At 35.2% G+C, this 17,669-nt stretch overlaps 1 protein-coding gene across 2 annotated transcripts in view; it reads right to left on the bottom strand.

Moving 5' to 3' along the window:
• SMSr (Sphingomyelin synthase related) overlaps positions 1 to 10,060 on the bottom strand; it is a 58,925-nt gene extending 48,865 nt beyond the window's left edge. Inside the window, exon 1 of one of the 2 annotated variants that reach the window (XM_089239784.1) lies at positions 9,733 to 10,060. In XM_089239784.1, coding sequence (XP_089095910.1) covers positions 9,733 to 9,749 — 17 coding nt within the window. In that variant the 5' untranslated portion in view covers positions 9,750 to 10,060. The remainder of the gene's footprint in view (positions 1 to 9,732) is intronic. The other variant, XM_089239785.1, reaches the window with a different exon arrangement.
• Positions 10,061 to 17,669: the final 7,609 nt, after the last annotated feature.

Genomic DNA, 17,669 nt, shown 5'->3' with positions numbered 1-17,669 from the left:
ACAATGAATATGTTTTTGAAGACGAAAAGGGAATGCAATGCCCACAGTGTAAAAGTTTACCAACTAAATTGCCCGTGTTTTGCCATATTATAAGTACTTACGGCGTGTACAAATGTGTCAGTTTTCTGGGTCTTCCATTCCACTGGTATGGCTATAATACATGATGCTGCAGCAACTCTCAGCATTTTTTCACCGCTTTTTTCCCTCCCACTGGTTTGACGAGTAAAAAAGCATATACAGTGTAAAGTACAGCAGCTGAAAACTGGTATGTGGGTCATTACATTTCAAATCACCCGGCAAAATGCCAAACTGACACCCATTGAAATCTGAGACTAGTCTCAGATTTCAATGATTTATTTTTATTTATTTATTTATTTTTTATTTTTTTGCTTTTACCATCCTTATTAACCTTGTGAAATATTATTTGCCTATCTGTAAAACGTTTTGAGAAAAAAAATGTTGAAATTCATCAAAAAATGATGCAGATGACTTTTCCGAGGCTCAATTTTTAAGCGGCATTGTTTGAGAAAATAAATCGTAACTTTTTCAATTTTCAATATATTTAAGTGAAATTTTCACTAAAGTGTTCACAAAAACATACAAAATATGAATAAAAATAATTCATACACTTACATTTGAAATTTACATGCAAAAAAATTATGTAAACTTTGTTTTTGTGGAATTTTTCGTTAAAAAAATACAATTTTTATAACTTATTTTTAGACCAGAGGCACAGCAGTTACTAAAACAACTTTTATTTTAAATTTCTCCTAAATATATGAAATAAAATACTGGAGAAAAAAAAATAATGGTTTTTTGACCGTTAATATATTTATTCTGGCTCTCAACACAAATTCATCGAAATTAGACTGGATCGCTCCGATTTCAAATCATTCAACTAGATACTGAAATGCAACCTATCATCCCAGATTCCAATTATTATTTTTTGTTTATTACTTCTACTATTCTTGTTGACCATGCAAAATTTCATGTACATATCTCAAAAACTTTTTGAGAAAAAAAAATGTTTTCTAATCTCACGAATGATGTCTCTAAGGCTAACCATTCAAGCAATATTTATCAAAATATATCATAACTTTGCAGATTTTCAATACATTCAAATGAAATTTCCACTAAAATACTCACAAAAAAATGTAAATTATGACTAGGAAAGAAAATCTAAACCTTTGCATTAAAAAATTAGATTGCAGAAAAATCATTGAAATTTAATTTTTGACTCCTTTTATAATAAAGACACAATAGCTCACCTTTGCTTTTCATTTACAAAAGCTCTCCTGCTTTTTGCACAGAATATTCAGTGACATTGAACTCTTCACAGATTTATTTCCTTTTTCCATGAAGCAGGGCCAGAGTTAAAATTTGCAGTTTTTCCCTTGTCATGATGGTTAAATTGAGTCTTATTTCTAATTAACTTTATAAAAATAATCATATCATTTGTTTTCTGTTTAATATCTTCATGAAGTGAACTTTGATATTCATTTTCTGGTAATTCTTCTTCAAAAACTTTACAAACCTTTGATTTTAAAGTGTTACAGGCAGATTCAACTTTTCTTTTGGAATCGTTAGACTTGCACTGTCGAGCTACCCTATGAAGTTTAATTGGTGACGCTTCTATGTTCTGTAGAGATGAATTTATTTCTTCAAGTGCTTCTTGTGTTTAGTAATTGACATTTCCAAGTTACTTATCTCTACATTACTATCACTGTTAATATTTTCACAGTATTCAGTTTCTTAACCTAATTTATTGATGTTTATATTCACTTTGTCCCTACTGGCATGACATATTTTTTGCCCTGGAATTGATTTTGTACAACCATCTATTCAATTTATATGAGAAAAATACAAGTTTACTATCCTTAAACCTTTTATTTTTTTCTTGAAATTTAAAAGGATTAAAGCATGCTTTCGGGTATATTTCATACTTCTTTGAGAAAAAAGCTCTATGATGCTTACACACAGTAGATAAATATTCAGAACTTGCTCCACTCCTCAAGATCCACTCCTCCAAAGAATGATGTACGATGGGTCCATTGATGTAATTGGTAACAGATTTTTCACTTTTGCATAACACTTTTTATGACAGTCAGATCCAGTTTCTTTTTCCAACACTATAAATTTCAAATGTCTTTTCTGACATTTTACTTTGAATTCCAAAATGGTGATATAAAATATTTAGCTCAAATTGAAATTGTGTTATCATAAGAAAAATTTGCTAACCCTGGAGTAGGCTACTTTATGGAGCACATTCTCTGACTTCAGCAAGATCATAATTGAGACTTGCATCATTTGATGGGGGGGGGGGGGGAGAGAGAGCCAGTTTAGTTCTAACATTTTTGTTTTAGTTTTCTCAATGAAGCAGCAGCAGTGACTTTATCATCACCTGCTTTGATGATAAAGTCTTATAATCAAATAAGATACCAGCTGTCCTCTGAAGGACAAAGACCAGTGTGCCATAGTTTATATCTTCACAGAAGCTATTATTTTTTACAATCATCACAACAAGAAACATCACATCTAATATATCACCACTAGGCATTATATACATTATGTTTTAATTCTACTCTCTTCCATCTGCTTCAGCTACAACAATCAGGTTGTATCTGATAATTATTTCATTCTTTGTGATTTGATGCCTCATATTCTGGCTTTTTATCAGCAATTTTAAATTATTTCTTGGGAAAAATCTATAGGACTGTATTAAATATTATAATGTAGAATTTTTTTTCACACAAGTACAACCATTTCATATTTATCATATTTATTAAAATATATGCTGTAAAAATGAAAGTAATTAAAAAAAATATTAACATCTGTTTTGGTAAAATAACTTTATAATTAAGCATGTTAAAAAAAACTTCAAAATACATCTATATATATGATTAATAATATTATCTGGATTTATCAAACACAAAATAATTCTTTATGCAAAAATATATCAAATTGCAAAAGTTTGCCTTTGTTGCATCATAAGAAATATTTATAGATCAATTAAAAAAGTGAAATAAATTATTCTTTTAATTATTTGGAATTTAAACACTTTTCTAAGAATCTGAACGTGAAGGTTTAATTTAAAAAATTATTTTATTCAACAATAAATGAATTTATTGTAATTATGAATTTAAACCAAAAAAACCTTTTTTTTCACCAACTATGATTTGACACATTACATTAACATTTCTAATTATTTCATGAATTCATTTAATCCTAGAATTTTAAAATTTATTAATTGTGTTGAATTATTTGCATTAACTACTCATGAAACTTAATTTAGTGAATACTGTAATAAATGTATAAGCGTACATGAAAAATTAAATATAAATTTCTTATTCCTAAGCATGAATCATTATATTAAGTCAAAATGTACGAGTATAATTAATGTAGTCGACAAAGTACAATTGTGTTTTGTTACTCAAATGTATTAACTGTCAAAATAATGTTTACTCTTCTACAGTCTTCTTTCTTAATATATTAATAGGATTAAATTTAAAAAAATTGAAAATTCATGATGTGCATCCAAAAAACGTGTTTAAAAAATTGTGTTAAAAATAAAAAAACTAACAATTAATAAAAAAAATTAGATTTAAATGACTTTTTTCCTCTAAGGTTTATATTTTTTTGTGAGCATTTTAGTGAAAATTTCTTTTGAATGTATTGGAAATCTGGAAAGTTATGATATATTTTCATAAATATTGCTTGAATAGTTAGCCTAAGAGACGTCATTCGTGAGATTATAAAACATTTTTTTTCTCAAAAAGTTTTTGAGATATGTACTTGAAATTTTGCATGGTCAACAAGGATGGTAGAAGTAATAAACAAAAAATAATAATTGGAATCCTGGATGATGGGTTGCATTTTAGTATCTAGTTGAAGACAAGGAGACACCAGTATCGATTGGTGAGGGACAATGCAAGGTTATGGTGTCGAAGGAAATTTTTCTCTAATAGGGTTGTTAATAAAGGGAATAGCTTACCCCCGGGAGGTAGTAAATTGTAACACAATTGACACGTTTAAAAAGAAATACGATAAACATGTTGGGGTAAATCGAGAAGCTATCCATACTTAGAATAAAGGACAACCATAAGTATTCTTCATGGGCAGTGTATAATATTTTATCACGTGTATATATTGTTTATAATTTTTATTAATTACATTTTTAATTGGGTTGCTGTATTTTTGAAATATATGACATCCATATTTTTATGGGCATCTTCTTCTCAGCCACCTCGTTGGGCATTTTGCCTGTTGTGGCGTTGTATTTGTATTTGAAATCGGAGCGATCCAGTCTAATTTTGATGAATTTTGTGTTGCGAGCCAGAATAAATATATTAATGGTCAAAAAACCATTATTTTTTTTCTCCAGTATTTTACTTCATATATTCAGAAGAAATTTAAAATAAAAGTTGTTTTGGTAACTGCTGTGCCTCTGGTCTAAAAATAAGTTATAAAAATTGTATTTTTTTAACGAAAAATTCCACAAAAACAAAGTTTACATAATTTTTTTGCATGTAAATTTCAAATGTAAGTGTATGAATTATTTTTATTCATATTTTGTATGTTTTTGTGAACACTTTAGTGAAAATTTCACTTGAATATATTGAAAATTGAAAAAGTTATGATTTATTTACTCAAACAATGCCGCTTAAAAATTGAGCCCCGGAAAAGTCATCTGCATCATTTTTTGATAAATTTCAACATTTTTTTTCTCAAAAAGTTCTACAGATATGCAAATAATATTTCACACAGTTAATAAGGATGGTAAAAGTAACAAATAAAAAAAAAATCATTGAAATCTGAGACTATGGGTGTCATGGCTGGGTTATTTGACATGGAATGACCCATGCACTATGTGCACCCTCCTGTCGTGAGTAAGCCACGCCTACTACCTGGATCAGAAACATGCATGCCCTATGTGCATACCTTTATATTTGTTCAAATTGAACGAATAGGTATATGAAATGAATAAAAAATATTTTTATAGAATTAGCTAATATTATATAATTTTTCGAATTATAGTTTTATTTTAAAATTTTTGATTAACCAGTTAAAAAATTTTAATCAATTCCCAGCCCTAACAAATACATATATTTTGGTCATAGTAACTTGACTGTTCCTTTATTTATTTATTTTTCTTTTCAATCGAATATTTGGTGCAAATAAAATACATTCACTCCATCAGAAGTTAAAACCTTTTCTCAAGGGGTTTTCAAATCGCTCTGACACACACCCACACAAAGGGAGAAAGATTCTCCCATTCTCTACATGGTTGCCATGGCAGCTTCCTGTTGAGATTAGCATGGTGGTGTGTCTTTGTCAACTTTCTGTGGTGATTAACCACTGGGGTAGAAATTTTCCACAATTTCCTTTCCACACACATCAAATCCTTTCTCATTTTCTCCAAGAATGTTACTTTTTTTTTTCAGTGATAGGATATTTTCAGTTTGAAAGAGAACTTGGTAGCTCCAGTCAGTAATAAATTAAGCCATTGAAACAGAAACAAAACTGATAGGGTAACTAAAAGTCGCATAAAATAATTTTGAACAATTATTTTATTAAATAAAAAGGAATTCATATTTTTTATCGTAAATTTAATGTAAAAAAAAGCCCATCCCTAAATTTAAAAACAAATTTCTTCAGAACAGTTATAGTTACGATCCCTTTTTTTCTTTGGCAACTTTTTTAGGCAATTTCCTTTCCAGCCTGTAGGCGCTTCCTGGTTGGAAATTTTCTTTCACTGGCATTTTGTTTCTGTCTGCTATTATTATTAAGGCTATGATTTTTATGACTTGAAAACTGCTTGAAAATGCTTCATAGAAAATGTATTTATGTTAAAAAACTAAAAATATGCTCTATAAAACAAGAAAAATATGACCTAAAAACTTTCCTCTTCCATTTCCGATAAAATCAATTTTAGGGAAATGATGTATGAATGAAAAATATTAATGCAATTAAAACTATTTTAAACCATCAGTTGTTGTTTGAACTGAAATTCTTCAATTAATCAACTGTCAAATGTGTGTATAGGCCTCTTATAGAATCAGTAACAGAGCTTTTCTAAAAATATTAGTTCGGTTCCTGAACAAAACAAAGTTTAGGCTATTGCGTACAAAACATATCCTATGGAAAAAAACGTAAAAATATAAATTTATCTATGAACTTATTGCTAAAATAAGAGTATAGGCAAAAGAAGAACCTCTTCAGAGGCAAACTTGCTCAATATAATTTTCACTTAATACAAATTAAATATTTTTTCATGTTGCTCATAATCGAATTGCTCTTTTGTTGGTACAAAATTCATTCAGAAAAAAATATTTTTTGTATTTTTTCGACTTCATAACAAAGTTCAACTTGTTTTTTCTGTATTGATGTGGTAATACATACAAAGCAAAACAACCTGCTCAAGTCTTGCTTCCGAATTTGAAGACAGATGGCAGCACTTCTTGAACACATAACATGAATGACAAATCAATTTTAATCAGCAAAAATTAAAAATCAATTTACTGCCATGTGTTATTCTTGAGGGAGAAAAGGACAATGGAAGGAGAACAAGAAGGATCACCAGCAATAGGTTTACTTAGTAAAATTCTGTTTCTAGCTTGAAGAAAGGGGGAGAATGAATTGGTATTGTCACTAAGAGAAATGTAAAGATGTTCTGGACACTAAGATCCTCCTTTTCTTTTTTTATTTCGACTTAGTATAAGCTTTTCAGTAGAAAATGGGATAGCAAGGGGAAAAAATTACTTCTCATTGATAATGCAGAAATATGCAAAATAATGCCTTAAAATCATTAAAATATCTATCACATAAAAATGGTGAAATATGCAAAAAAAAAAAAAAAATGGTAATAAATATAGTATGCAAAGAAATCCTAACCCTAATCACGGCCATCTTAAGAGCATCATGTACCCCTGGGCCAAGCGATTTTTCATAGGCTCTATGAATAGGCTCTCTACCTGGCAAATTCTCCAAAAATTTAACTACTTCTCATTTTTCTGAGGCCTCTCTTCTCTTGAGTGCTCGGGTGAACCCATGCATTAAAACAGCGCTGGCTGCAATTATTATTATTTCCTTCGACTTTTAGGTTGTTATTTCTTTTTTTACTGTTGGTTTTTATTCACGAGATTATTTTGCTATTCCTTCCAAGATCGGTTTACATCTCATATAGTGTCCGTCTCCGACAAGTTTCACTGTAATTGTTAAACGAGAATTCCAGTCACTTTTGAAACAAGGGATAATTCTACCTTGAAAGAAAAAGTTTAGGCAGTGTTGAACACTGCTGCGGTCATTTTCATAAAAACGTCAATCATGCATAATAAATTCTAATGAAATTTTTTGTACTATAAAGTGCTGTGACGGGGATCATGGGAAGAAAATTTCACATAGGTGAAGGTTTGGAATCCATATCAAAATGAATATTGATATATAAAGTTGGCCTCTTGGCCACTAAGGTGGGGAGAATGGTGGAGGAGACAGAGAATAGGAATGGATGAAGATAACAAACTTTGAAACTTGTGATGTGGGGGAGGGGTTGAATGTGTTTAAAAAAAAAAAGAGTGTAAAAGCACATGAACTAGCGCTAAGTGAGTTGATATTGTCTGCGTTGCCACAGTAAACCAGTAGCTGTTGTTAGACACACTGTAACAAAGTGCATACCGAAGTTGAAATGCGAACCCATCACTTCTAAGAACTGGAACGAATGCAGATTTTTTTCACAGTCCAACAAAAGTGGTCGTCTATGCCCGCAAACTTTAATAAAGGCCTGAGAACAAAAGTGGCCATCCAGGTATGCAAATGAGAATAGGAGCATGAGAAAGCATGACTGTACAGATTAGAACGAGAGTTGCAAATTAAAAAAGGATTTTATTGGGACCCGGCTTCCTAATTTTTAAGTTGGCTGCATTTCATTGATTCTCGTGGGACTTGGTTTCTTGTGAAACGTAAGTGAACTTACCTCTTTCCATTGGTTCCCGGGGGGGGGGGGGGGCACTCAGTTTTGGAACAGATGCAGTATGGTCCGCCACGACTTTGGCGACTTTTTCTTCGCGATAAGTTGCCAATAGCGTCATAATGGGGCTCTGGGTTGCTGTATTTTTAAAATATTTTCAGTTTTCTCTGGGTGATACCAGATGGCGTTAGTTTCGCCAAACAAGATTTTTCTTTTGTTCACCGCGTTTTTTCAAAAATTCTAAACAGCCGTTGCTCTATTTCCAGCGCGTCTCTTGGATTATTATCTGCTGGTTAGGTTGTATAATACCGTTTTATTATTTCGTTATATTTATTAATTATTCATTCATTGTCATGCCTTCTGTCTTATCGGTTAATTAAAATGAATCTAGAGGATTTCTTATGCCCAGATCCGTTTATTATTAAAAAAAGGGTCCGGGTTTTAGTTTTTAATACAGAGAATATTTATTTATTCAACATGCCCGGATCTGTTTGTTATTAAAAAAAGGGTCTGGGTTTTAGTTTTTAATACAGAGAATATTTATTTATTCAACATGCCCGGATCCGTTTATTATTAAAAAAAAGGGTCCGGGTTTTAGTTTTTAATACAGAGAATATTTATTTATTCAACATGCCGGGATCCGTTTATTATTAAAAAAAGGGTCCGGGTTTTAGTTTTTAATACAGAGAATATTTATTTATTCAACTACTGTTTTTATTGACAGAACCCAGAGAAACTTTATGCCCCGATCTGTTTATTATTTAAAAAATGATCCAGGTGTAATTTTTTTAACTTATATTTTCTATTTTTATGCTTGGTTGTTTTTTTTTATGTTTTACACGCTGATGATTTTTTTCGGCGTCCATAGTGTGTCTGATGGCCTTGGCGACTTTTCGTCGGGCTATCATACATGTTTGGCGCCAAAAATTGTCGAGTGGCGGACCATATGACAGCTGTTCCTCAGTTTTTTGTGAAATTTGAGTTTTCTCAAAATTCTCTTTTTTCATTGGTTATCATGGGGATCAGTTCTCTTTTTCATTGGTCCTCTGGGGGGGCTTGGTTTCTTGTGAAATTTGAGCGACAATCTCTAAATTCTCTTTTCTTTTTATTGTTTTTTGTGGAATTTATGTGAACATTCTGCAACCTTTTTAAAGTAGTTGTCGGCCCCAGTGCAAGTCTAATTTCGGGCCCTCTCCGCTATATTGGGAATGCCAAGTGCGACCAATGGATCGGGGCAACCTCTATTGCACTGTCTATTTCATCAGCAATGAAATCCACAGTCAAGTGTGGTCAAGCTGCCACAATTTAAAAAAAAAGATACTAACACAGCTTTCATCTTTCCTCTTTAAAATGAGACCAAGATGGCGCGGTTATTGTTTTTATCTTTTTTTTTTTAACAGCTGTAATTTTATCCCTTTATGGCGACGTCTTGGTGATTTTTTTCTTTAGGAAGAAAGACATCCGAAATCATGACTCTATTTCACTCTTGACTACTTCTCGTCATGCTTTCAGACATTTTCTCGCCAATGAAAAAAATCAACATGTTGCCAAAAAAGAATTACACAATAACTGTTCCATTCTCCTGGTAAAACTAACATCGTATGTATTTTATATTGCTTTTCGAGTAATTTCGGATAATTTGGAATTTCCGTAATTGAAGGATTATTTTATTTACTGTGCATCACATGGTCATAGTAAACTTTACGTCAGTTATTCAACATAATAAACCTGGGCTAAGCCGATACAAAATTCGAAACGCTTTAACTCACTTGCTATCATCACCCATTAGGAATCGAAATAAATGCTTCGAGAATACAATGGAATATTTTTTTTTTTGCCTTATTCGTAATCTGACATGGATTTGGCGAACTTTCCTAAACTTTTGTTCATCAATTACATTCGGTCTTTCTTACGAACGCACGAAACATACAAAATACGATACAATGTCACGAAATAATAATTTCACACGGCTTTGGGTCAGTACGACCAGAAACATTCAAGATAACTTTAGAATGTATACATTAGCTTTGTGCCGGTTTTGACCACTCTCGTTTTTGACAACAATCATCCACAGGCCACAAATCATCCAGCAGGTTTCTGTTTCAGTGGGTGTTGTGAAGGCCTCAAATGGTAGGCAGATATCTGTTTGGATGACCATATGACCTTTTCTTACCGTAATTTTGCCATCCCGACATTTTCAATTTTTTAATCTTTATCACACTCATGACCCACTACAAGGGCAGGGTTGACAGGGCTCCAGCCCTGGGGTTCGAGACAATTACCATCATTTTTTGTTTTTTCATGCAAAAATTCACTGTAGAAGAGCCCGTCAAAAGTCTGTCTTGGGATCCCACCAAAGTTCGCAGCCTAAGAGGCCCTGCTTCTGGATGTGGATGCCATGAACACGCTGATCATCTTTTACTAAAAAATCCCAAAAATCGGGATAAAAAATTCGGTATATTGATAGCTGTCAATAAAAATGATGCCAAAGGTGAGCAAAGTTGCCAATTATTTTGAAATCATCGAAAAATTAGCTGCAAGGGAAGGGGGGGGGGAGATATACGGGGGGCATGATGGGGCATTGCCTCCTCCAGCGTCTAAGGTAAAGCCGATTATCTAATGTATTTGCGTATATATGAATTGACATCATCATCATGCCCCAGACTTTCAAGTCTATTTCCGTCTATGATTAGCTGTCCACATGGTTGTGCTACTAAACTACACATGCACCTTATTTAGGGTTAGCAGATGTCCTTTTTGATATCATTTCAATCGTTCTCATACGTTTTAGAAAATTCACCCTATTTTCCACTTTTTCAGGGGATTCCGGAATTTTTTTTCTTTTTTTTTCTTGAGGAAATTTTTTTTCACTCTGAAGCATACAGCGTTTGCTCTTTTTTTTTCTCCTCACCTATTATACACGTTTTGCCAATCGCCGTCGAAAATCGGCGAATACAAGAACCCTACCCCAGTAGCACACCGATATAGACCGACGCAGAGATTTCGATACCGTTCGACGTAGAAATGGCATACATTTGCCGACGTAGTTCGACATAAAGAAATTTGGATTATTTCAAAACGCACTAATTATCGTACGAGATATTCCCCTTCGAAAGGAAATACTGTAAAAATGTGAGTAAAACTATTTTACTACTAGAGAAAAAAGATATTTTGGCGTTTATTGAGTGAATGCATTTTTACTATATTGTTCGATATTGGACACGTAAAAATTCTCGACCTCTTTCTGACGTTCGATATTAATTCGATGTTCTGACGTCGGACCAGTATCGGTAGGATAACCTAACGATATCGTTGTGCTACTGGGGAAGTTTCCCCCATGTATGGCAGATGCTATTTTAAATTTTAACCATGACTCAGCTTGCTCCAGAATAATATGAGAAAGACGGTTGGAAAAACCGGAAGAAGAAAATCACAACATCCATTTTAAGAATACCATTGTTTGCTCACCAACATCTAATGCCGTTTACGGAAGTGGAGCAAGAGAATAGTGTTGCCTCTTCAGTTCCGAAAAGAAGAAAATATGACACACAAACAGCACTCAATGCTGATTCCTATGGTGAAATCATCTCTGGCAAAAAAAAAAAAAAGAAAGAAACGCTCCGAAATGAGAGAGCAAAATACCTTCTAAGGGTAGAGAAAGAAAACCCTCTCGCCTTACTCCAGGCAGGCCGAACTCAGCACAAGGCCAACGAAGCTAGAGATTGCGTGATTTTATCCGTCCGATCTAGGCAGGGTCGGACTTAAGGGGTGCGAAAGGCACAGTCGCACCAAGCCGCAAAATTTCAGGGGCCACAATTTTTCCAAAAGAAACCCTATCTTTTCTCAGCAGATGTGTTGGAAATTTTTGATTAAAATTTAATTTTTTCCCCATTAAACTATTATTTATTGCGAAAGGAGGCTTTCAGTTTAAAGCCCCTATAATATCATTTTTGATGTTATTAGGTATGCCAGTAGCTTATTTCAAAAAGGGGAAGAGAGTGTAATCAGGTGGTCGCATTCTTTTCCACTGAAAAACGGGGCTTGGTCTTTCTTTCTGTCATTAAAGAATGACAGGGATATATTAACTAAGAAAAAAAGCATGCTTAGAGCATCAAACGAAAAGGGACCCGACCGAAGAAATCTAGTGATATTTTTTCCCCTTGAAAACCTCCCTCGTTGGAGTTATCATCTGGTACCAATAGTGCGCACAAGGTGAATGTTTGTAGTTTTATCCAGCGGTGCTTCCACTATTGATGTTCCCAGGGCAGGATAAACCATTACTCAAAATAAGCACGTGCTTAGGGCATCAGAGAGAAAGGGGCACCACAAAAAGTTATCGAAAAACCGTTTTTTTCCAGTACCAAGCATCCGGCAAAAAAGTCCTAGAATTTTCGATTGATTGTTTAAGACGTTCATCGAACGGATGCAAATGCAGAAAAGCTAATAATATTGCGAAATATAGACCACGTTAATGCTGAGTTTTTGGAATGAGATTACGTGCGATTTGCATAAGGTAGGTTTGGGCCTTTTTAACAGCATCATAGGGCCCTTATTAATCAAACTGATTTTTCTGAGATTCCCCCCCCCCCCAGCTACAAATACCTGCCTACTAATTTGCATACTAACTCTCGCAAATTGTAAAGAGATCTAATAGTTATAAATTCCTCGGGCTGTTTCTGGGTGAGACCCACGCATCAACAGTTCTACAGAATAAGGACGTGAAGTTAGAAATGCACAATCTTTATGAGTCATCAGCGGATCAACTGCATGGTTTCAGGTAAAATGCAATGAATAGGGCACGAATGGGCAATGATGAATTCAGGAGCGTTATCTTATAGTTAATTATTAATATCCATGTGGACAGTTTCGGCACCATCATGGCGTATAAGCCGCACCAGTAAAATAATCTTGAAACCTCGCTGCTGTGTTGTGTTCTCAGCCGGATGAAATACATCAAAAATCACGGTTTTCTCTGCGAATCATTCAGTCCAGTTCACTCACAGTTTGAAAATTTGCATAATCTTTTTTTCTAATTTTTTTTTTTTGCAATGTTTGTAATTATTTTTCTCTTTTACCCCGATTCGGCACTCCTTACGTCTGCGTAGGTTACACAGTTAGTTTTGTGGTTTGATCTAGATCGCCTAGATTCTAGGTAATCAATGGCTGTGGTTCCCCAAAAATAAGGTACCTGTGAGTAATATCGGAAAAGTTAAGTTTCAGTGTGCTTTTGAAGCCGATTTATGAAATCCTAACAAATAGTCGATGGGAGATATCTTAAAATGTTTTGAAAATATTTTGAAAAAAAAAAAAAGTTTAAACATCTAAGGTCTATCTTTTTGAAAAATATGAAAGAAAAATTCCAAAAAAAAAAAAAATCCAGAAAATGTTATCAATGACTTCGTAAGTTGAAAGAAAAAAGAGACGGGAGAGAATTTCAATGTCCGCACTTTTAGAAATATTCATATCATAATTCTGTCTTTTAAATTAGTTACCTCGGAAGTTTTAATTTTCATCATTCTTTTTTTAGTTTATAGATTCAATCGAGTAAAATAATGCAAGATACATTGAAAGACTGGTTATTTGTGGAGATGAAGATCACAAGGAAGAAAATTCATCTCTACCCCCACGGGGACTCGAATCCCGGTAGTACGATTCCATAATGTACTTAAGTTTTAACATGGGATACGCTCATTGGCGAAGATCACAATTACGATTACGTCATTAAAGATCGAGGGAAATTCTTACTCCGAACCTATCTCGTGACGTAGTAGATGAAGAGCCGAACATTACGATTCGGAGCTACGGCTGTTACGTTTGGCAACTTATCGCCAAACACCAGGATTCATTAACGATGTCGCTTTTATTTGTCATGACTGATCGCACGCTAATATATTACAAGGATCTAAAATTTTATAGTAATATAGTATAACATAATTATCATAATAATAATGATATACAATATAATATCAAAACGTAAAAAAAAATGTTTCCGACTACTTTATTAGTAAATATCCCCGCGCGCCTGCGACCCGCAAACGGCTTCGCCCCCTTCGGCCGTCAAAGGGGGTTCCTGCCCCCGGACTGAAAATATCAACTCCGTTCTCACCCCGCATGTAACTCCTCAAGTGAAAAGAAGGAGAGGAGACCAGACAGAGTTCGAAGGTGCAGGAAATAACAAGGAGAACAAGATTGCATGTCGACAAATCAAATAACTTCATACGTAGTAAAGAATAACGCGCCGATTGAGGCCCTTGTCGCGAGGCGTTCCCTGTTTTTCTTGATGAGGAGCGATGTTCTCGTCTTGTAACATATTGTTGTCTCATATCCACAATAGAGGTTCTTGGGGGTGGGGATGGTCGGGGGTCTCCCTTCGCGGGGCGTGGGGGGGGGGAGTGTTGGCACGCTGTGAACCGCGCCAGCGGAGCCTTGTTGCGGGTGTCGGGACGGAGGAGGAGTTGCACTCGCGGTGCTGCCCTGACTGTCGAGCGGTGATGTGCCTGGGGATTGGGGGTTTGGGTGTGTGGTTGTGCTGCTTGGGGTTGGCGGGATGTTGATCGGAACCGAGTGTGCTTTCCTGGCCGGTTTGAGTTTTCTCCAGCACGCTCACAATCAATGAGCTTACATCGCAAAAGCGACAGAGCCTGTGCGTGCTCGTTTCTAAAGTAAACTAAAACTCTGTTCTCACCACAACCGGAAATATGGCAAAACTGATAAGTTGAAACAAGATGTTCCCAAAACAGACCGCGAGTAACACTATTACAAAACAAATTCAAGCGGGTCTTTGATGGATTCGAACCCACAACCTGCATTACACCAATCCTATGCTCTAACTATTATACCGACTGGCACATGCCGCTCGTAGCTAAAATTAGGTATATCTATCATTAAACGTTGCCAGGAAATATATTGGCGCCAACCACCAGTCGCCGGAAAAACGTGCGCCAATAACTATGTCGCGCATGCGCAATACATCGAGGCCCGAAGTTCCGAAGTCACGATCGGGTGTGACGATTTAGTGACTTAATAGTGATCTTAGCCAATGAGGCACATCCCATGTTAAAAATCCTATGTACGATATGGAACTACGTACCCCGGTCTCTCACTTGCCGGCCGGGTGTTCTACCATCTAAACCAGTATTTCTTAACCTTTTTCAACTCATGGCCCCCTATGGATCACATTTTTTTCTCGTGGCCCCCCTGTCCTATACAGGGCCCCCTCTCCCCTCATCAAAAATTGAGATACTTTCTATTTTTTTATTATGAATGAAATTTTAATAAATCAGATCAATCTCTGGAATCCTGGCTAGGCACGAACTCAAAAATGGCGGATTATCATCTCTCTCAGGAGTCCTCAAATTATATGTTAAAAAACAGTCTGTGTAAAATACGGTACGATCCAACGAACATGCACGATAAATCGACCCTCCCAACACATCAACCGTTGCTCTGGCGGCCCTCCATACTTAGCTGGAAATAACAGATGAAAATCATAGTATCAGATTCCCATCAGTCCCCCTCCCTCCATTATAGACATGAAGACCCGGGTCATGCCCACATAGACCCAAGGGTTAAGATGACCCTGGTTCTATGAACGGATCTGATGAATTCTGAAAGTAGTAATATTTTTTTCAACCATGTTTCACTTTTAAAGCTTTTTTCTCTTCACAGCTCTCTATGGCTCCCTTCACCACCTGTCGTGAATCACTTTTCTTCTGATTTTCTCCCGTGGCCCCCCTAGAATATCCCAGGACCGCAAGGGGGCCATATGGCCCTAGGTTGAGAACCACTGATCTAAACTATGGAAACAAGTTGCACAGCGACAAGGTTGAAATATTCTATCTGTTTCAATAGCTTAGATAGTCGAGCACTCGTCCGACGAGCGGGAAATCGAGGTTCGAGTCCCCTTGGGGGCAGCGATGAATTTTCTTCCTTGTGTAATCTTCATCTCCACAAATAACCAGTCTTTCAATGAATCTTGTAATTAACAAGTGAAGAGAGGATATATCACTAGGGCAATGGTATGAATGCATAAAAATTTAAAGAAAATAACGTTATTTTTCATCTAAAAAGAGAGAAATATGAATAAATTCATTTCAACACCACGATTTAAACGATTATTAAATGTGATTGAATGCATTCCACGCTTTTTTTTCAGAACCATACGTCCCGCGCTTTTTCACCGGGTTCACTCGTCGTGACCAAATTCACGCGATATGCGAACCACTTTTATTAAACTAGTGTTTGAAAACATTTTTTTTAATCTCTCGCATTGATTTAAAATTTATTTTACTTCGTCTTAGATGTGAGGACGTTACGCACCCGATATGGAATGGCTCGACATTCCTGTTGAAGAGGAAGAAGAAAATAACCAACCGGGAAAATTAATAATCTGGATTTCTTAGCAGAAGCTTTGTTGAGCCGGACGCTGGATTCACTACCACGTCTATTATATACGAAATCCAAATTTACAACGTACGTATTTTCTTTTACAAGAACATCAGATGACGGCTAAAAAATGGTGTTCAGTGTAGAGATTTATTTATACAATCTCATTTTCGACAGCCATTTTTTAGTAGTTGCATTTGGGAAAGAACGGGACGCAAGCAAAGGCATTCGAAGGATACGGGACATTCGATAGTGCGCGATTTTCTTCGAAGAAGAGCTCAACAAGAGAAATCCGGATTTCTTAGCAGAACACCTTCGCGCGATGACGTCACTTTGTTGAGCCGGGCGCTGAATTCACTGCCACTTCTACGTAAGGTGACCATACGTCCCGTATTTCCCAGGACAGTCCCGGTTTTTCCAGTTTTTTCCGCCGTACGTACTTTTTTGGAAAAATGTCCCGGTTTTCACGTATTTTCAACGAAGCCAACTTGACTGTTATTCTTCGAATCAACGATTAAAATTATCTTCCCAACTCAGAAATAACATTTGGATAATTACGACTTTCAATAAAAATATTCATCCAACATATTTGTCATGTTTTTTTTTTTTTAATTCACTGCAATTTGAAGTAGCACTTCACTTCCCGCGATTGGTGACTTTCCCTTGATCTTAAAAATAGTTGGCGACCTTGCTTACCTTTGGCATCATTTCTGGCGACAATTGGCCATGTCCCGTATTCGGAAACGAGCGTTTGTAAACTAAGATTAGTTCGTAATCCGAGGGTTGACTGTATCGCCCATCGAGGAGAAATATAAGTTTTCTCCGCCAAGTATCGTCTATGTCTCTATTTCTCCTCTAAGGCCAAAGCCGCTTGTGAGTTAACTCTTAATGCAGCTTTGTCTAATAAGGTATCGCCGAAAATGATACAAAAGGTAAGGTCCGAGAAATGCCAGTCATATGGTCATTTCAGCAAAATGAAATGCTGTATGAGGCTTTTTGGATCACGAGATATTTCAATTTTTCTTGAGGGACGTATAAAAGGTAACCAATATGGCGACTTCCTATGCGACTCATGAAAGAAACATGTAAATTAAAGAAACATAGAAATGAATCGGTTTTTTTTGAATGGGAGCTAGATATTTCGAAATTTTTTTTAAGTTCAAGTTATTGATCTGCCTGTTTTTGCTTCAAAACTGCTTGATTTATTAAAGCTGCGGAATTTCTTGAATGTAATTTATATGGGCCCATAATTAATTTCAAAACATCCTAAACTATATGGATTGATGCAATTGGATATTATAAGACAATACGGGGACATTAA

The sequence above is a fragment of the Pholcus phalangioides genome, unplaced genomic scaffold (assembly GCF_987345545.1).
Source record: "Pholcus phalangioides strain wild (caught in Gottingen) unplaced genomic scaffold, Ppha-v1.0 ptg000011l_1, whole genome shotgun sequence".
Taxonomy (NCBI): domain Eukaryota; kingdom Metazoa; phylum Arthropoda; class Arachnida; order Araneae; family Pholcidae; genus Pholcus; species Pholcus phalangioides.
The sequence above is the reverse complement of the archived record's forward strand: the minus strand, read 5'-3'. Positions and strand labels throughout refer to the sequence as shown.